The following is a 21,437-nucleotide window of genomic DNA, read 5'->3' as shown; positions in this document are numbered from 1 at the left end:
ACCGGAGGCCGGGGAGCGCCTCGAGGGCCCGCTGAAGGTGCCGCCCGTCAGTTGCCTCCCCGCCGCCAGTGACCCCAGAGCAGCTCCTGGAGGCTCCCCTTAAACTTCCCAGCAGCGCCCCCGGCTGTGCGGGCCGGCACCGCCCGCAGCGCCCCGATGTCCGGCTCCTCTGCCCTCTGTACCCGAAGATCCCCCGGTGGACGGGGCGGCTGGGCGGTGCCTCCCCCCAGCACGGCCCTGCCCTGCCCGGCGGAGGCGGTGGGCGGCTCCCGCGGCCCCGCATAAACTGTGGCCCCTCCCGCTAGCCCCGCTGTCCTCGCTGGACAGCGGGGAGGAGATTGTCATTCCCGTGGGAACCGAGAAGCGGCTGCGGCGGCGGTTCTCCAGCCGAGGGGCAGCGCCTGGTGGTGACAGCGCGGAGAGCTGTGGGGCACGGGCGCGCCGCCTCCGCCTCCCGGTTGCCGCGGCCTCGTTCGCACAGCGGCAGCAGCAGCAGGCTCCAGCGGGCTCCCCCCATTGTCTGCCCGCGGGTGGAGGGCTAGGCTGCCCGCCCGTCCCCCGCTCTCGCCTTTGTGTGTGCTCCGGCCGGTGGCGGGGCGGCGCAGCGCCCGGCGTGATGTGCGCTGCGGGGTGGCGGGTCCGCTCCTCCCGGTGAGAGGCGGGGAGGGACCCAGGCTCTGCCCCGGAGGTTTTTCACCCGCAGCAGCCAGAGGAGAGGGACTATGGACTGAGCGCATCGGTGTACCATGGAGTCCGGCATCCGCTTGAGCACGCTCTGCCTTCTTCTCTGCCTGGGGCCAGGTAGGTGGATGCCGGACCCGCCGGGAGGGCATTCGAGAGCGGATCTGGAGGAGATTCGCGGCGACGATGCCCTGGTCCCTGGGCGGCCGCAGGTGCGGGGAGCGGCGGGAGGGGAGGGAGGGAGCGCCCGGGAAGTTGCAGTGTCGGCGTCTAGGGTAACGGCACTTTCTGGGTCAGTTGCAGGGTTTGGCGTCGACCCTTCGCTGCAGATCGACGTGCTGTCCGAGCTACAGCTGGGAGGTTCTGCGGAGGGCGTGCGCCAGGTACCGGGGCTGCACAACGGGAGCAAAGCCTTCCTCTTCCCAGGTACGGCCGCCCCAGCCCGCCCTGCTCCGCTCAACTTCGCCCGCCGCGACCGTGTCGCCCCCATAAGCGAGGGGTTCGCTCGCTCCTTAAGCACCCGGGGTCCTTTCCCTTTCTTTCATGCCCGCTTCACTTCGACTCTTCCTCTTCACCCCAAACTTGCTTTTTTCCCCCTCTTCCGCCTTTTTATTTTAAAATTTTTGATTTTTTTTCTTTGACTGGTAGGCGCTTAGTTAAAGTACAGCAGGAACGGGGATGGCAGATGGCTTATTTTGTGAGTCGTGGGGTGCAGTGATGAATAATGGCACCACCCACTCTTATGTTTTACTTGGGAAACGCTAAACATATTCCAATTCCAGCTAAGGAAATGATCACTGAAAGTTTCATGTGAATCAAGCAAAATGCTGGTATTAATGAAGTGCCCCGAAGGAGGAGGCTGATGGCTGAAAATAAGAATACCCTTTTTTACCCAGGGAAAGTTGTCCTTGTGAGCTTCTGTGTTATACCCTTTGTGAGAAACAAAGAATGAATTTTAGTTTCTTTAGTGCTAGTGACTGTGTTGTGTGTGGTTTCTTTTTTTTTCCCCTCTTGTCTTCTTCTTCTTTTTCTTTTTTCCATACAGGGAAAAGAAATGGTAGTTTTGCTCTGTCTTTCAAAAATGTTTAGAAGTTTTATTAAAAAAAATAATCTTGCCTATATGGTAATTCTTAAAGGACTGTAAAATAACTTTCAATGGGTAGCTGAATTTATTGGCATAGGTTACATTGCCTATGCTTCCTCATTATCGTTGTATTTTTAATTTGCACTCTGGTGATGTACTGATATGCTGAATGAAACTGGAGTTAGGAACATTTTCAGGAAAACTCCTCTATCTTAGTTTAGAAAAGTCTAAAAATAGCCTTTAGAAGCAAGTCTCTTCACTGAAGGATGATGAGATGCTTCTTAAAAACACAGCTACGTGACAGCAAAGGATATGGCTCAAAATCTGGTAAAGCAAAAACAAATCTCCACATTGGCCAGTAGTTTTAAAATAGGGGGACTTGTTTGATGAATTCTAGTGTCATTCCAGGAGTTTGAGCTTGCATCTGAAAGCGTTTCTACTGCGATAGGCAAGAGACCGTTTCCTTTATGGAGAGTTATAATTCAAGGGAGATAAAGTCTGGGAAGGGAATTTCTTTTTCATGTTTGCATTAATGAGATAATTTATCAGAAGCTAATAGTTGCCACAGGCTTGCTGCCTTTTCTTCACACCCCCCCCTTTCTCCTGAGGTGATCGCTCTAGCAATGTTCTTCCCCGGTACAGCCAGCGTGTGTCACTGTGGACATTACTGTGGAGACGCATGGGCATATGCGTTTGGAAACACAGACACGTGTTGGTTTTAAACATCTGTGATGGGCTTGTGGCTCCAAAGTCCTCTGAGAAGGCGGCAACTGCTTAGAATGGGAATGAGTTCGTGTGGCTGTGGGGCTTGTATTCTGCATTAGCTGTAATTTTTAGGGAATGGTTTTGCTTTGAGGCCTTGTGCTATAGCACAAGGGACAGGGGACATGGGACAGGGGAAGTCGTAACTTCCTTTGATTTCAGTAGTACTGGGATTAGATGTTTGTAGGAATAAGACTTTTTATATCTTCCCAACGTTGGGCCAAAAAAAAAGTACTGAGTAAAAGAATTTTTTTCAAGCTGTTCCTCTCTTTCCTTGCCATTAGGAGTTTATGTAGTTCCTAAATAGTTACTGGTTTAGTTGTAGCAAAAGACTTCAACATTTTTGCACCAACCCTTTTATTTTGTTGAGTGGAAACAGGGAAACAGCAAGGACAAAACCACCTGGGTTTAAATAGTGGCTGAAGTCACTCAACATCCCTTGGGAAGTCTTCAGCAGCCTACAGGACTGGAGATCCTTTTTCTTCTACTGCATAAGATGACTGCTGATTTTCTTATAAAAGGGGGTCATTACTGTGCAGATTTTAGTTTCCTACCTTGCATTTAGACATAGAGAAATTGCCTTCCTTGATCAGACCACTTAGTCATTTTTGCTCTGCTCTTAGAGCTCGTACTGTGGGAGTATTGCTGCAGTGTATGCCTCTGCATGTTAGTATCTACAGTGTGGGAATTTCAAATATGCTCTGACTTGAAATTTGGGGCCTTTGCATTTCTCTTTTTTTCTTTATCCCCACTAATGCCTTAGTCTTAAATTCAAATAATTTGTGTATAGGACACAAGTGACTTTAAATGATCTCTGAATATGCTTATGAAGCTTTAACTTGTGATCACTTGCCTTGTGATTTTTATTCCCCCCCCCCCCCTCCAGATACTGGATCTTTCCCTGTACTCTAGACATATTTATGACATTTCAGTACATTGCCTTTTTGGTAGACCACATTCTCAATGGGTGTAAAGTCTTACCTTACATGTGCTTAAAATGCACAGAAAGCCTAGATGCCACTCTTGATTCCAGGAATTATGAAAGTGGAAGGTTGAACTGCCAACAAGTATCAGACAATTAAAGATCTATGATGAGATAATTGTATGTGCAGCTCCAGCAGGATTGTCTCTTTCCTTCTGTTTCTAGGTGAAAAGTCAGTTTTGACTGCTTAATTAAATGTAGCATCAGTTTTCAGTGTAAGAGCTTTAGCATCTAATTGGCTGTTCTGACAAAGTCTTCTTTGCGTAATTGCTTTTCAGAGGTGCTTGTATTTCTAGGCCATGTAACACAGTAAGCAGTTATATTCTGAAAGTAGTTTCAGTCTGTTATAATCTGTTCAAGAAAATTTAGGCAGATCCTCATGCAGTTCATGGTTTAGAAACAGAGCCATTTGAAATTTGCAGTCACTTGGATGAGCTCTGCCACTGTACAAATGCTGTAGAAAGTATAACTTTTGGGAAAAAAAAGAATATCTTTCCACTAACTTCAATATTGGGCGCTGTGGCCTTGCATTCTAAAGCTTTCTAGATGCCTGATGATCACTGGTTGTAGTGATGGCAGCACCTGAATGCCACTGTAATCTAGTTCTAGTTAGCTGCAGGGACTTCTCTTTCTGGGCGCGTGATTTGCAAAGTAATTGTAAACTGTTCCAGTGTAGCTTGTGGGAAAATAAAATTGTGAATAGAAAACAGGAGGAAGTCTTCCAAAATGTTAGTGTTGCTGTATGTGAACATCTGCCAGCACTTCCTAGCCAACAGCAGATATTATTATCAAAATAAATTAAGTGGAAAATTATTCCTCTTCTTGTCAGAACGGCGGAACAGAAGTCAGAATATCTACTCCACAAACTTCTCTCTGTCGGTGACTGTTTACACAAGTCAATGACATTTTTCAGCATTGTAGTTTTTCCTTTTGCAAAGCAGGGATTACACTAAAGGGTAAAGAGCAAATCAGGTGGGTGGATTAAAGGGTAATTAATGAGGTTGAAGAAGGGTTTTGGAGAACTGGCAATTCTTTCCATGTAAATGTACTGCATTAATGTGATTTGAGGAGGCTGGTGGAGTTCAGGTAGTCATTTTTCTAACGCAAGTATGAAAATCACGTTGCTGCATGAGCACTTGTTGCATACACAACTGCACAGAAACTTGAAAAGATAGGCAAACGCTGCAAGAGAGACTGGAGGATGGTGCAGGTTCTGAATGAGTCAGACCCACTTGGCTTAAGTCTATGCTCAGGAGATTTAATATGCAAGGTCCCAGCGAAGCCAGCTATTTCAGCTTACAGTAGGAAATTGTGTTCTGAGATGTGAGAACCTAAATAAGAGTAACCACAAGAGTAACTTGGTTTCCTCTGGTGCTTCTCTAGGCAGCGCTTTTTATCACCCTCCTTTTTTCCTTTAGACTCTGTGTTATATGTATTTTATAGATACAATATTTTGATGGTCTTTCTGTATCTTGCTTTGCTGTTGAGAGCGAATACTATGCATCAGACTATTTTTGTCGAAAGAGTGTGAGTGTACTACTGCAGACACCTTCCAACTGCCTCCAGCAGCAGTGGAGGGTGGTAGAAAGTACACTGTAAATCAAATGATGAGAGACACCAAATATGAAAGCCAAGTGATGTGTAAGGAAAATATGTGCTCATCAAAGAGGAGGCTGAAGGGTGGACAAGAGTGCAGTCAGATGGTTACAAGTGCAGAAACATGCTTAAGGAAAAGATAAAAAAGCTATGGCAATGAAGAAAATGTGGGGGCTTGTGTATCTGAATGCAGAGCTTGGAACACATTCAGAGGATAAGATTTTTCTCTGCCAGTTAGGATATGTAACTCTTAATATGGTTATAAATAATACTGAGATTTCTGATGAGGAGAGACAGTTCTAGAGGCAAGATATGGTATATTGGGATGGGGAACAAGATGTGCTATAAAACACCAGAAAAATAATTTGATCTGTTAGTAGGACGCATGAAAGGACTCAGCAATACTGTTCTTTGAAGTGCAGGTTCCTTAAACAGGACTTTTGATTTAACTGATTGGTTATGTATTGCTGCATGACTGGATCATTAGCCTGTTGTTTTAACATCCTACCAAAATCATATTGCTCTGTGTGTGTATCTCTATCTTTCATATCCCTTTGTAAAGATCATTGACTTTTTTTTTTTGGCCAGGGGTGAAACCAGCAGCCCAGCTGAAGTGCATGTACACTAATGCACACAGCATGGGTAACAAGCAAGAGGAGCTGGAAGCCTTGGTACAGCAGGAAAGCGATGATGTAGTCGCCATTACAAAAATGTGGTGAGGTTGGACTTGATGATCTCAAAGGTCTTTTCCAGCCTGGTTAATTCTGTATTCTGTATCATCTCTGGATGCTGAAAATAAAGCTTTAAAACTAGATGCAAGTAAACTTTCTCTCACAGAAATATGATTTACGTTGCCTGTGCACTTCACATGCTTTTTCCTTGCCACCTGTCATTGAAACTAGGGGCAGATGCTTTCTGCAAGTTCCAGCTGAGCCTGCTGAAAATATTACTGTTCCCAGCTGTTTGTCACCACCCAGGAGCTAGAGGTTACTGTCCTCACAACTTTTCTAAAGCAAGACATTATGTGAGTGTCCCTATGTCTGCTGATGGCAAAGTTGGACAGCTTTGGGAGTGAACCTGGCTAACTGCAGTGACATGGATTAGAGAGCCCCATAAAATTTCCTTTCTCCATCTGTACTCATCTCTCAGAGGAGCAGTAACAGACAGCTGAGGAAGAGGATGCTAATGTTGCCAACTGGCATGGCTGACTGCAGAGTGAATACCTATCTGCAGCTTTTCTTTTTTTTTACCTTGGAAGCAAGCTGGTTTCTCTCAGAATTGCAGAATCCTCAAAATGTGAGACCTCCAGCACAGAGATCATCTGTAGATAGTAAAAACTTCCAGATTTTTTCAGAGACAAAGAAAATCCCCATACCTCTTAATTAGTCTGTCGTGGGTTTGAGAGGAAGGCCCAGGCTTCTCCCCCCGACCCAAAGTGAAGGAAAAAAAAAATTGACCACAGCTAGCCAGCCAGAGGAGCAAAGGAATGATGTATTTACAGGCAGTATTAGAGAATGCAGGGTATATATGCACAATTTACAGTATTTACAATATATACACAGAAATATACAGCAAAGTAATACAGGAATGAAATTCCCCCCCCCCCACTTCTGGAGGAGTGTTCCCCCCCTGTACCCCCTTCTCTCCCCTTTTTCCCCAAAGAGGGTTAGAAAGAGAGGAAAGGAGCAGTTGTTAATTAAAAGCAGTTATAAATTAGAGCAAAATGTTAGTAGGTTTGGAGGCCTCACGCTTATCAGTCCAAGGTCAGTCTGGCAGAGAGCCTAGAAGCGAAAAGGGAGGAGAGAAAATGAACTGAGGAAAGTCTCAGTCGTACTCAAAACTTAAAGTTGCTGTCTACCAATGAAATTAGTTTAGACCTGTCCTTTGTTTATAAAACATTCAGCCATGGTGTCCCTTTCTTAAAGGCACAGCCTCAAATGGTCACATAGTCTTTCTGAAAAACTGAGTTTAATTTCATAAAATATAGAACTACTTTTCCATATTAGGAATGTCCAGTGGGCACAACTACGCTATGACAATGCAATAGAGAGATCCAGATTTTGGTGTCTGTAAGGACAACCTACACTTTCTCCCCACTGACCTCATCCCCTTCCACTTCTATTGTTCCAAAGTCACCCCTGCATCTGTGCAAACAGTAACTATAGTGGTAGAGCGTTGCCTGGGTTGTGATTGATGCTACTGGGGAGCCTGGCTGGTTATTGGAGGATAGCCATGAAGAGCAGGGACTGCTGCCCTGAGACATCCCCTTGCTCTGGAGCAGCTGAATATTCATCATCTTCTTCCTCTTGTTAGCAGTGGTAGCAAGAGGAGGTGTTTGAGCAACATCTGCTGCTTGAAGAGCCTGTACAAAAAAAGAGGAGATAGTATGTGGGAATCATCTATCCTGTTGCCCTCCCAAGCTATGCTGAGCTACCATGCATGGAGAGCTACCCCCTTTGCCACTTCACAACAGTCATGGACATAGCTAGTACCAGAAACTCTGTTGCTTGCTAACCCCTTCCATGCAGGTTTAACTATTAAATGGAAGGGGGAAAAGTTTTGGGAGGGGAAAAAATAGCTCTTAACTGTTGTGGACTTGTGATTGGTGACGGTGCAGCAGAGAGTAGGACTGAGAAATGGAAAATGAACAGGGACCTACTATATGACAGGTAACAAAGAAACTCAGGCTTCCAGAGAAGAGCTTGTCATACATGTATATACTCATTAGTGCATGGTTGATACAAAATAATGTTAAGAAATGACAGAAAACTAGGCCTGTAGCATTCTGGGGACTGTAACTGTCTTGCTGCTGAAAGTTCCAAAGAAATAGCATTGCTGAGAGTGGGTATTAGGCATATGAAGCATCACAAATGTGTAAGTGTAGATCAATGAAGTATGTCATTGTTCCTCTTTGGTGTGGTTGGTTGGGTTTGGTTGGTTTTTTCATTTTACTATTTTGTACATTTGTCTCTTGGTATGGGCTTTTGTCACCTTTCACTCTTGTGAATTCTTAAGAGCAAGGACTGTGAAAGAAGCTACACTCGGGAGATAAAAGGTACCTGCTTGCTGGTCTAGGCACTGTACCTTACCTGGCCAAATTCCCTTGGGACATGATGCCAAGGCTGGGCTTGGTGTGGTAGCTGATGTCTTCAGCCTTTGGTGGGAGTTACTACATACATTTATTAATTAAAAAGTGTGTGGCTGTGTTTAGAGGAATGTCACATTTTATCACATTCTTGTGGTCTTGACCTGGCGCTTTTCACAGCCATGTTGCATCTAATATCTCAAATATACTGAAGTCCCTGGGGGGCTGTTTTCTATTGGGACAATGCTGATTCTCTGGAACTGTCTCTTAGAGAGTGTTTTGTTGCTCAGGTTAATTCAGGTAACCATGTTCTGTTTGTACATTTAGCATTGCCCAAAACAGTTCATAATGGTTAGTAATGGAATTGCATTTGCATTTGTTCCTACCTGTTACAATGAGACCTCTCTTAAACTATTGCAAGTCCAAAGCTGTTGTTGAGGGCTGAGCCTGGCATATTTGTTGGAAAGATGAACATGGTATGCAGCTATGGGGCAGATGGTGTCAGTGTAGTGATGGATGGCAAAGCCCTGATTGGGTGCCATGAGAAGAGACAGGATGGTTGGAGGAGCAGAGGCCGAGAAGGTCTCTGTCCATGTTGATATCCCCATCAGGAGCAGCCCAAGCACAGATGGCTGCTCACCAGGAAGGTTTTCCTGGCAGCATAGTGGGGGGCTGTGGTTTCAGCTGAAGTTGAAGATGTGCTGTTGGTGGCAGGACAGCAGTGTGCCAAAGAGGGCCCAGCACCTGCAGCACATGTGCCCTGAAAGAGGGGACAGTGTCTTTTCTGGGTAGCTGTCAAGCATGTCTTTCCGTATTGCTGGAGGAGGATTGTGTTAGCAAGGGGTAGTGACGTGGGAAAATGAGGTCTTGCTACCCTTATGTAATTGCTTTTGCTGTGACATAGTTTTGTAGTCAGGAAGCATGGCTGAGATTAGCTAGGTTAATAGTTTCTGTAGTGGTTTCTTCTCCCACTGTTGCAAGGCTCATTCTCCAGTGGGGTTTCACAGAGGACAGTGTTACTTCCTATACATCCCTTCATCTAAATTTAGATCACTTGTAATGTCTGGTTTTCCCTCATAAGATGTGGGAAATAGGTTTCCTACTCTTCCCCCCCACTTGCTTATGTTCTTCTATCTCTATCCTTCAGGGCATGTAGGTGCTGGCTTGGAAAAATAACTCCAAGAATGGTTAGCTTCATTGCTTCCACTGAGTCTTAAGGGAGATACAGAACTGAGGTCTTAAGTTACTTAAAACTGGTAGGTAAGAGCTAAAGATTATATATAGCTGTCACGAGAAACTGTACTTCTGTGTAGCTGCTCTTCAGGTCTCTATATTTTGTCCCCCTTGGTTGTGTGCCAAGGTGCAGATCCACAGAGCAGCTGTATTCTCCTTCCTGCACTGCTAAGGTACAGCTAAATAATGGATGAAATATGATGTTTCATATTTTTTTTCCATCTCTTTTGGCTAAATTCCTCTGTACTGTCTCAGTGTTAAAGAAATGCTAATTTTTCTGTCTTGGTGTCACCCAGAATATTTCTTCTCAGGAAAACTCTGAGAAGAAATGTGATAAGAAAGGGTACTTAATTTTTTGTTGCTGTTGTTATTATTATCATTACAGTAATAATTATCATCATCATCATCATCATCATAGTTTCATAGTTTCATAGTTTCATTCAGGGTTGGAAGGGACCACAAGGATCATCTAGTTCCAACCCCCCTGACATGGGCAGGGACACCCCACACTAGATCAGGCTGGACAGAGCCTCATCCAGCCTGCTCTTAAACACCCCCAGGGACGGGGCCTCGACCACCTCCCTGGACAACACATTCCAGGGTTTCACCACTCTCATGGTGAAGAACCTCCTCCTCACATCCAGCCTGAATCTCCCCACCTCCAGCTTCATTCCATTCCCCCTAGTCCTATCACTACCTGATATCCTGAGAAGTCCTTCCCCAGCCTTCCTGTAGGCCCCTTTCAGATACTGGAAGGCCACAATTAGGTCACCTCGGAGCCTTCTCTTCTGCAGACTGAACAGCCCCAACTCCTTCAGTCTGTCCTCATAGGAGAGGTGCTCCAGCCCTCTGATCATCCTTGTGGCCCTTCTCTGGACACACTCCAGCACCTCCACATCCCTCTTGTAATAGGGGCTCCAGAACTGGACACAGTACTCCAGGTGGGGTCTCACCAGGGCTGAGTAGAGGGGGAGGATCACCTCCCTCGACCTGCTAGCCACACTTCTCCTGATGCAGCCCAGGATCTGATTGGCTTTGCGGGCTGCAAGTGCACATTGAGAGCTCATGTTGAGCTTTTTGTCCACCAGCACCCCTGTGGTGGGTTTGGAAGGGGTAAGACCAAGAAGCCTCCTCCCTTCCCCCTTGTAAAGTAAAAGGGAAAAAAAAAAAAAAATTGAAGGGAAAGGAAAAAAAACTCGCAAGCTGAATTAGCAAAGCAGTGGAGCTATATTTACAAAGCGATGTAGGGTTTGCAGGGAGATATTTACAAATTTACAATATCTACAATATATACAAAGATATACAACAGAGTAACACAGAAATGAGAGTGAACCCCTCTCGGCAGAGAGGGGGGTTCCCCACCTCCTCTTTCCCCTCTTTCCCCCCTTTCCCCAGATTAGGTTAGAAGAGAGAGAGAGCGAAAGAAAGAAGTTAAAAGCATTTTTGTGTTAATTGGAAAGGAGTTAATACAGGCCTTATCAGTTTTTCTCTCAAGGCCGGAGCCTTGGCAGAAAGCCCAGCACAGGGACAAAGAGAGCAGCCGCACCGTAGAAAGGCGGAAGCAAGACTGATAGAAAAGTCGTGGAAATGTCCAGTTCACTCCCAGTTCCGAAAAGTGCTTCCTCCCACTTCACCAATGAAATTAGTTTAGACTATTCCTTCCGTTTACCAACTTCCGTCCACCATATTCTCTTTCTTAAGGGGGCAACGTCAACCGGCCACAACCCCCAAGTCTCTCTCTTCAGGGCTACTTTCCAGCCAGTCACTGCCCAGCCTGTATTTGTGCCTGGGATTGCCTCGACCCAGATGCAGGACCCTGCACTTGCTCTTATTGAACTTCATGAGGTTGGCTTGTGCCCACCTCTCCAGCCTGTCAAGGTCCCTCTGGATGGCCTCCCTTCCCTCCAGCATGTCTGCTGCACCACACAGCTTGGTGTCATCAGCAAACTTGCTGAGGGTGCACTCAATGCCACTGTCCATGTCCCCCACAAAGATGTTGAATAAGACAGGTCCCAGGACTGATCCCTGAGGGACTCCGCTTGTCACTGGCCTCCACTGGGACATGGAGCCATTGACAGCCACTCTTTGGGTGCGGCCATCAAGCCAGTTCCTTATCCATCTAGTGGTCCACCCATCAAACCCATGTGTCACCAGTTTGGAGACCAGGATGCCTGGCCATGTTTTCTGTGATAAACAGCCATTATGAATGTTCACTCAGATATTTTAGATAGCTTTATTGAACTCCAAAAACTTCAACAAACTTCTAGCAAATAATTTAAGTTATGGTTCCATTTCTGAAGGATTTTTTTCCCCCCTTAAACCATATTTGAGTGAAAAAAAAATGCTGTAGCCATTTTCAACATGGAAGAAATTTGCCACAAAAATGTCTATCTTTTTCTTAAACAACATTATGTCTTGCCTTTTATTTTTATTTTTTTTTGGTGTGTACAGATTTTTTTTGGTGGGGGTGGGGGGGTGGGCATGTGAGCCTGATGACTTCAAAGTGAAATGCAAGCTTAGAAAAACTGACTTTAATGTTGAGCCATCTTGGGAGATGCTACTTGCAACTCTGCTGTTGCAAAGTACTAAAACAATGGGCATGTCTAAAAGGATAAGTAGACTAAACCAGACCTCTGAAGACAGTGTTCCAGAAGCTTTTAGCAGATTAATGTATTCACAGCAGCAGCAGCAGCAGCATTGCTACCATAGGCTGTAATGCTTCCAAAGGAGCCATTACGATCAATATTGCTAGCGATCCATAACTGAGAACTCTTTAGTGGAATTTGAGTGGAGTGGCAGTTTCCCTCTCTGAAAACATAGAAGGATGATCATAAGAAAAAGACCTCCAGTTGCAGAGTTGCTCTCTCTTTTAGAGAGAGGCAATGTTTGTGCAGTTTTTCCAGAACAAATGCCTAAGTATGATGAGGTGGTGGTAACATCCAGACTGCTTATCCTGTTAAGAGAACCTGACATGTGTCAGCCTTGACTCCATGGCTGGAGGTCTACCAGTCTCTAAATACAGATGTGTAATGATCCCAAAGGGTTCCAAAGGAACTTTTGTGGTTTTGAAGTCAATAATCTGTTTTAATAACTCCCTAAGCATGCATATTAGGCTGCTGCTATTTCAAAGGCACTCCTAAGATTTACTGTAACGTTGGGTAATATCCCCAGATTTGCTCAATACCCATTCAAGGAGTGGGGCAGATTTGAGGAAAATCTCATGCACCCTGTTTAGGGCACATGAGTATTGTTGGAAGTCTAAATGGAAGCACTATTCATAAATTACATACTACAGTGTAAGGCATATAAAATAGAAAGAAATCCATAGCCCATGGCTTTCCAAAATTTCCTTAGGCCAAAGCTTCTATAAACCTCCACCAAACCAGGCTAAAATTGCAGACCCAAATGGTCCACCCCCTATACCTCCCTGCTACTGCCCCTCCACCCCTCCCAGGCCTGAAACGACATAGTTGAAAATTAGCTTTGCTTAGGCTATTCAAGGCCAAAACCCTACCCCATACCAAACAGGAGATGAGGGAGCTGCATTGGGAAAGGAGCAGAGAGAGGAGAAGGAGAAGAGGAAGCTTGTGCTGTCATCTTATAAAAGCTAGATGCAGACATTCTGGGAATGAAATAACAGAAATTAGTTTCCTGTCCCCCTGGACACTCTGGACCTCCTGGAGGTCCTCAACTTTGTGGTTATTAAAGGCACCTGTGTCAAACCATGACATTAGGGATGCTCTTTTTAAGAATCTCTGCATACACTGTTAGCATTTCACAGAATCACAGAATCACCAAGGTTGGAAGAGACCTCAAAGATCATCAAGTCCAACCTGTCACCACAGACCTCATGACTAAACCATGGCATGGGATTGTTTAATCTGGAGAAGAGGGGGCTCAGGGGAGACCTTATTGCTGTCTACAACTACCTGAAGGGAGGTTGTAGACAGGCAGGGGCTGGTCTCTTCTCCCAGGCAACCAGCACCAGAACAAGAGAACAGTCTCAAGCTGTGCCAGGGGAAGTTTAGGCTGGAGGTGAGGAGAAAGTTCTTCACTGAGAGCCATTGGAATGGGCTGCCCAGGGAGGTGGTGGAATCGCCATCCCTGGAAGTGTTCAAGAGGGGATTTGAAGCATAAGAAACACAAACTGTAGGAATTGATCTGGCAACCTGATTTTTTTTTTTCTTCCAACTGAGATTGTATCTTGGCTATTGCATTCACTTTGGGTTTCTCTGTTTCACAGAAAATACAAATGAATTGCAGGGAGTTGAACAGAACAACAGCAAATCTGGTTATGTAGTAAAAAGGACTGGCTTACTAAGAAAGCTTTTGAAGAACTTGACTATATACAGCTTGTCCAAGTAGTGACAAAAGTCTTGTATGATAAGTGTCTAGTATTAGATTATTCAAGGAATTGTTTAGTATTCAAAGAGCTAGAGGTAGGAGTAATGTAACGATGCTATAAATGGAGAGGATTTAGGATAAAAGGAGAATTTCACAGTGGACAAGTTGAGATTGTGAAATTGTTACTGAAAGGAAGCAGTGGAAATCTCCAGACTTTTGATGTTATAGAAGATAGCATGAAATTAAAAAAAACAGAGAAAACATTAGCTATGTTGTAGTCATTGTGTGACATTCAGGTAATGTACTAAGAATGGGGTGGATAGCCCTGCAATTCTTTTCTGTACTCCAGAAATCTGGGGTGTTGGAATTGTTCTAGTATAAGGAGAGCTTTTTCGAAGACACAAAGGAATATCAAACATTTAATGCTCATTAAGATCAAAGTGACAGCTTTGAATTCCCCCTAAAACTGTTCTTTGATTCACTGAAATATATTTTAAAGGTGCTTAGTTAAAAGAAGCCTACAAGGGCAAGGAAGTCAGAGCTTGGAAGCATTTCTAATTTTATCTAAGCTTATACATTGCACACAAGTGTAGAAACTGTAGCTGATTCACTGGAGCTAGCAGGCACATGCACAGAATTATGGACACCATTAATACATGATTGTAATGAAATTTTTTTTGCAGGACAGTCTGAGCTCTGGTCCTTCTCAGCTTCCTTGGGAACTCTGGCAAGGGTAGCTTGTGTCCCCCATGTACTTTGTCTATCTGCCCTACTCATAGCTGAGCTGTGAGTGTGCTATTTCTTGGTATCACTTCTCTTTGGATGTTCCTGATTCAAAAGCCTTCTCATCTTTTCTCTTCAGGCATCAAAACAGACACCAAGTGAGTAGAGATTTTTCTGAGAATGCCAGTAAGGCTGGGGCTTAGATGTCCCTCTTCTCCCCTCACATGTATTCCCTCTGCCACTCCCCCCTCGTTACTGCTGGTACCTGAATTCTCTTTACGGTTCAGTCTCCTGCCTTCTCCCACCTGTTGCTGTTTGCTGAACCCAGTATCAGAGACGTGTGACTAGCAACAGACTTGTTGGATGTGTCCTGTATATTTCAGATGTTGGCTTCCCCACCCTGCCCAGTGGTGGCCTTCCTCCCCCTGACTTGCTGAGATCTTTTTGCTGTTGGGATGAAGGTTTGGGTTTTCTGGAGCTTTCTAAGTTGGTGACTGACTATTCTCCTGTGTCAGAATTTAATCTCTCATGCACACTACAATTATGGGAACATCTGGGAACTTAGGATGGATCTCATATTAATGCTTTTTAATTTTTTTTTTAATATTGGCATTGTGTTGTATGAAAACAAATGAGCCTTAACATGTAGAACTTTGCTTTGTCAAAGGCAATGAATCCTAATGTAGGTGAAAAGCAACTAGACCCCAGGAAGCCAGAGGTAAAGGAAAACTAGGATGGGAGATCCAAACCATTGCAAAGAGAAAAACAGATTCTTAATGGAGAATAATGCTAAACCCTCCAGGGCATCCACAAATGATGATTAATCTAGATGGTTGGGATGGGATTGATGATTGGGATTGATCTAGATGATTTCAAGTCACTTCCAGCCTGAATGATTCTGCAAAACACGGGTTGCAGGTGGAAGGTCATGAGGAGCAGCATACTGGTTACAGGGCAAGAAGGGTTTAGAGAAAATGACCAAGCAGAAGGCATGAATAGGTCTTACTGACACTTGCACAGTGAGAACCAATTGAGGGAGAGATGTGGTGTGTTGCTCAGAAGGTATAGGAGTATCTACACCAAACCTGATCCTAATGCAGAGGTACTTTTGTGGGTAGTCTTTCTCTCTCTATATATCTAATGGAAGATACATATCATCACTGTGTCTACACCCTCGCAGTGCGTGACCCAGTTCATCAACAGAGTATGATGTATTTGAGAAGTTGGACTGTGTCCATTCTTTTGGGAGAAGGGCAGTTTATGTAACCTGGTTTGATCCACACTTGTGATAATCTGCTTGCCGGGTTTATTACTGCTGTTAAGTGTGTACTTTATTGTTTTTAATTGATTGGGCTTTGTTTACCTTTGGTAGCCTGCTCTTTCATTTGGAAAAGGCTGACAACAGTGCTTCCTCCTCCTGTCCTCCCCCTTGGTGTGACTTGCATAACTTTTAAAATTATGTCTGTGCTATACAACTAGGGACTGGAAATAGAATCAGCCTTTTAGCAGTTCTCATTTGTGTCATGCCCTTATTGCAGTACCAGTAGGGCTGGAAGCCAGTGCATTATTTTTCTTGTGCTCTTCAGCCTGTGTCCCAGTGTTAACAGCATTTCTTGGTGTGATATTTTTGTTTGCTGTTAGGTCAGTTTGACACAAAGTGCTCATGTGACAGCATGCAGCCAAGCATAGCTAGGTGCATATGCTACAGATGGCAGCAGGAAGGAAAACAAGACGGGCTTGATTTTTCTCCACAGGTTTCGAGGTGTTCTCAAAGCAGCTCCTCGAAAACCACTTTGGGCCTAAAGGAGCTTAAGCATGTGCATGTATATACACACACATATATTTATAAAGCTACAGTAGCTGTAACCTTTTAAGTGTAGCTGAAACCTGCCTGGAAATGAAGAAACGGACAGAAATCCCACTCTGCACCAACTCTGTGTCCTTGTTCAAACGTAATAGGTGAAGAAACCTAAACAACAACATCGTAAGTCGCAGTACTTGAGGGAGCGCATACAAAGCGTCTTCAGAATTTAAGGAGAAATTGAGAATAGTGTTGGAATATAAACTAGGGAAAACTGGTAATCAAAAAAGCAATCACAGTGTATAATTGATAACCCAGAACCTATAAATCACCAGAAAGCATTACAATAATAAATACCTGGGGCAAAGCATACCGTACAGCGCAGATTTTAATTGCCTAGGAGTGAAATTCCTGTAACAAGAACAGAAGTAATCTTTTATCTTCATCACTTTGTTATCTTGTAATAGATCCCCGCTGAGTAGCACCCTCTCTCCTGGTGACAGTATCTAGATGATGACATAGTTACAGTGAAAGAGAGTGTATTTCTTGTGGGCAAGAAATCCACAGTTTCTTTGGTAATTTCGTGGGAGTTGTTTCAGTAACAATCTAACGTGGTGGGAGATCGGTGTTGCTTGTTAAGCAAATCAGCTGCTTCAGCCTCCTGTGCTGAGAATACAGACCTCTGATCTGGAGCCCCACATGGTTAAAGTTCAGGTTTTCCTACAGTTTGGTTTCTCACTCTTTCATTTGCGAAAGGTTTGAAAATTGTCAGAAATATGCTATTGTAGATACAGTCACCAGAGCCTTTACTGTAATTTATTTAGCTCTTACTTGCTTTTTGCCTACTGAGTCCAAAAGTCATCAAACTCTTGGTCATGGACATGACATACTTTTGGCAGAGCATACCTGACTTCTTGTGGTGCAGCTGGGCTGCTTTACCTTACAATAACAGGTTCCCACTTGTAATCCTGGTGCAAATTCCTTCTTTGCTGAAGGCACCACAGCCAAAGGGAGGATGGCACATTAAGTCTGAGGTTGAGAGAGTTGTGGTAGTTCTGATGCTCAAATAGGTGTTTATAGTGGTGTAAAACTGCTGCTTGTTCCCTCTGCATAGAAGCACAGAATCCTTTAGGTTGGAAGGAATCCCCAAAGGTCATCTAGTCCAACCCACCTGCAGTGAGCAAGTACATGCTCATCAAAATCAGGTTGCCCAGAGCCCGGTACAACCTCATGCATATTGCTTTCCTTGTACATATCTACTAACCAAGCAAAGGTGCTGTCCATGGCTATTTGTGTTTTGCTGCTGACACACTGAGACACACCACCTCCAAAAGGCTGTTTTCCTGATCTATAATCTAGGTGGGGAATCATGCTGAAAAGCTTCACCCATTCATTTGACAACTTCACTGAAGCAGTTGGATTCTGCTTGTATAGTATGTGGCAGGCTGGAAGGAACCATAGAATCATTGCATTGGAAAGAGACCTTTAAGATTGTCAGATTCAGTCATTAACCCAAGAAGGAAAGATCCACGTTTCCTATTCCATATAGTGTGGTCTAATTAAATATGAGTGGACCACAAAGAGTGATTTCATAGCCCAAATATCAAGATCATTTCAAGGATTTGGCCATGTTTAGAAAGAGCTTGATTGTAGTTTGGTGGCTAGCACCCAAACAATTGTTATAGACTCACAGAGATGTGAAGGAGGCTGTTACAGCAGGGGAAGTCAGTACTGTGGCTGTGCAAAGTAAGCTTAGCATTACAAAAATATTCAGCTTGATATAACTTCCCTTGGTTTCTAGGAGCAGTTAGTACATAAGCTTAGAGGCTTAACCCAGCCACTAGTATAATCACTCTCAAACTAGCATTGTATCATCTCTTTGGCAGAATACTTTTAGACAGATTTTGGTGGTATTATTGTCAATTTACAGTGAATGCATAATATATTATACCCGTAGTTTGTCTCCTCCACGTCAGTGCTAGGAGCTGGCAGAAATAGTTGAGGGTTTTGCTACTGCTCAATTACCTAATTCTAACATGAGGTTTTCTTCCTATTAAATAAAATATTAATGTTTAATTTCATTTGCATAGTTGACAGTTTTAAAATGTTCCTTTATCTTAAAAAAAACAAACCCTCCAAAGTTAAAACAGCAAACAAGCTTAACAAACCAAGCAAAAATTCCTTGGGCACTTTGACGATGGAGAAGAAAACATTGCAACGCATTTTGAATGAAATCATGATTACTTATGCAAATGCACAGACTACTTCTAATTATAAAAGCTGGTTAGGTCCTTAATAATGATTTGGTTATTTCAGATCACAAACACTGCAGCTGGCTAAGCTGTCAGCTTGTGGCTTGGACCGCAACACTCTGTGCCGGGTTAGGAACTGGCTGGAGGGCCGAGCCCAGAGAGTGGTGGTGAATGGTGCCACATCCAGCTGGTAGCCAGTTACCAGTGGCATCCCCCAGGGATCAGTGCTGGGCCCCATCCTCTTCAACATCTTCATTGATGATCTGGATGAGGGGATTGAGTCAGTCATCAGCAAGTTTGCAGATGACACCAAGTTAGGAGCAGATGTTAGTCAGTTAGAGGGTGGAAGGGCTCTGCAGAGGGACCTCAACCAACTAGACAGATGGGCGGAGTGCAGTGGGATGGTATTCAACAAGTCCAAGTGCCGAGTGCTGCACTTTGGCCACAGCAACCCCATGCAGAGCTACAGACTGGGGTCAGAGTGGCTGGAGGGCTGCCAAACGGAGAGGGACCTGGGGGTGCTGATCGACAGCCACCTGAATATGAGCCAGCAGTGTGCCCAGGTGGCCAGGAAGGCCAATGGCATCCTGGCCTGCATTAGGAATAGTGTGGCCAGCAGGAGTAGGGAGGTCATTGTGCCCCTGTACTCTGCATTGGTTAGGCTGCACCTTGAGTACTGTGTCCAGTTCTGGGCCCCTCAGTTTAAGAAGGACATCGAAACACTTGAACGTGTCCAGAGAAGGGCAACAAGGCTGGTGAGAGGCCTTGAGCACAAGCCCTATGAGGAGAGGCTGAGGGAGCTGGGATTGTTTAGCCTGGAGAAGAGGAGGCTCAGGGGTGACCTCATTGCTCTCTACAACTACCTGAAAGGTGGTTGTAGCCAGGAAGGGGTTGGTCTCTTCTCCCAGTCAACCAGCACCAGAACAAGGGGACACAGTCTCAAGCTGCACCAGGGGAAGTTTAGGCTGGAGGTGAGGAGAAAGTTCTTCACCGAGCGAGTCGTTCGTCATTGGAATGGGCTGCCTGGGGAGGTGGTGGAGTCCCCATCCTTAGAGGTGTTCAAGAGGAGATTGGACGTGGCACTTGGTGCCATGGTCTAGTCAGGAGGTCTGTGGTTACAGGTTGGACTCGATGATTCTCAAGGTCTCTTCCAACCTTGGCAATACTGTGATACTGTATTCAGGCATATGTGTCCAGGCTCTCAGTACCTTTTCCTCCTCTTGTCCCACACTGGATCTGTGTTCTCAGCTGTGCCAAAATGGCTTTAAACAAAGTGTATAGCTTGTAGTTGAGCCAGAGTTTTGGCCAGAAGCGATGTAATTACCATTTTTGAGAATGTAAGTATGAACAGTCATTACAACTTGGGGGGAAAGAATCCCTCTCTGTGTGTACGTGTGTGTGTTCAGACACAGGTCTTTCTGGTCTCCTGCGTCAGTCTTTGAGCGCGTGGGACTTTGCGTATTGTTTGAGCTGGAGGAAATCCCTTGCTGGATGACACATGAAAGCTGTACTTGACATTCAGAATAGAGAAAGCTCCAATGTGAAGGCAGTTGGAACCTCCACAGTTGCTGCAAGAACAAACTGTGACATTCCCCCCCCCCCCCCCTTGTTTTTACTTGATTTAATGATTTGGCTTCAAGTCAGTTTTTGTTTCGATTGTTTTAACTGAAGTGCATTTTGCCCTCCTTTTCTCCTTCCCATCTCTTGCAGTTCTTGCTGCTTACATCCTTGCTGAGGCATTCATTTAGTAGAAATAGGAAAGGAGGCACATAGAATTGGCTGTTACAGTAGTGGTGTCTAAACCCCCGAGGCCAGCTTTTAGAGTATCCAAACATTCTGATCATTCAGCTTTGGAGATTTACTACAGTCATTGGTCCCTGCATTTGTGAATTTTTGTTTTGGTGAGACCAGGTTGTACTTAGTTTGTAAGGAGCACTTGGGAACATAAAGCTCTACAGGTACCTGGTTGGATCTTGATAGGCGATTCAATCATAGTTCCAGTGTTCACCCAGCCTTGGCACCTGGACAGTGCTCCTGGGTTCTGCAGATCATGCACACCCTTTCAGAATGGCCCCAGTGGAAGTCATACAGGGTGAGTGTTTACTATTATCTCACAAACTTTTAAACTTGGGGTGGAACTGCATCACCTTCCCCCAGACTTCTGCAGAACTGCTTCCTACAGGCTTGGGTAAACCAAGTCAGGTTCATGTGGGTTTACAAAACTGTAGCTGTCTGTTTTGATATATTCTCTGAAACAGTAGGGAATCTATGAGAAGAGGATGAACAAATGTGTAAGAACAACAGCTGAAAATGTTTTATCCACCACTATCTTATGTATCCATTCAAACAAAGAGTCAAGTGTACCTAAAAAAAGGCAACTCAATCACCTTCCCATTGAAGTATCTAAAGTGTAACACATCTACCAGGGTTTTTGGAATAATAGGGTTAACTTCTTCCTATGTTAGTTTTCACTACAGGAATGCAACTCTGAATTTGCATGCACCGTGCTCCCCTTCAAAATCCACTGCACCCTTTCAACCTTGAAAAGATTCTGCTTTTGGATCGACTTTTCTTGCTCCTCTCTTTGCTGGGAGCAACTTAGCTCATGTTGGTTACTTGAAAAGATGATATAAAGTAAACAGCCTCAGATATTGTTGCCCTATGTAGGCTGTGTGAAATCCCTAGTGAAGAAAAAGCTTAGCCAAAAGTTTTAATACAGGGAAGTGACACAAATTGAATATATGCTTGTGACACTGATTACAGCTAGTAGAGCAAAATGAAACAAAAATGAGGTAGCCTTATTGTATTTCTCAGACTCTTTTTGGCCTGCAGTCCTTTTCCTCCCAAACTGCTAGAATTTAATTTGGGTAGTTCAGTAAACCTTCAGCCAGATG

General features: G+C 44.5%; 1 protein-coding gene across 1 annotated transcript in view; it reads left to right on the top strand.

The window, feature by feature from the left end:
* Window positions 1-318: 318 nt before the first annotated feature.
* Window positions 319-21,437, top strand: part of NELL2 (neural EGFL like 2) — a 183,327-nt gene continuing 162,208 nt past the window's right edge. Inside the window, exons 1-2 of the mRNA XM_068170293.1 lie at window positions 319-801; window positions 979-1,107. Coding sequence (XP_068026394.1) covers window positions 747-801; window positions 979-1,107 — 184 coding nt within the window. The 5' untranslated portion in view covers window positions 319-746. The remainder of the gene's footprint in view (window positions 802-978; window positions 1,108-21,437) is intronic.

This window comes from Melanerpes formicivorus, unplaced genomic scaffold (assembly GCF_026170545.1).
Source record: "Melanerpes formicivorus ecotype bairdi unplaced genomic scaffold, bMelFor1.0.p_v2 SCAF_3, whole genome shotgun sequence".
Lineage (NCBI taxonomy): Eukaryota > Metazoa > Chordata > Aves > Piciformes > Picidae > Melanerpes > Melanerpes formicivorus.
This window is presented reverse-complemented; position numbering and strand designations above follow the sequence as displayed.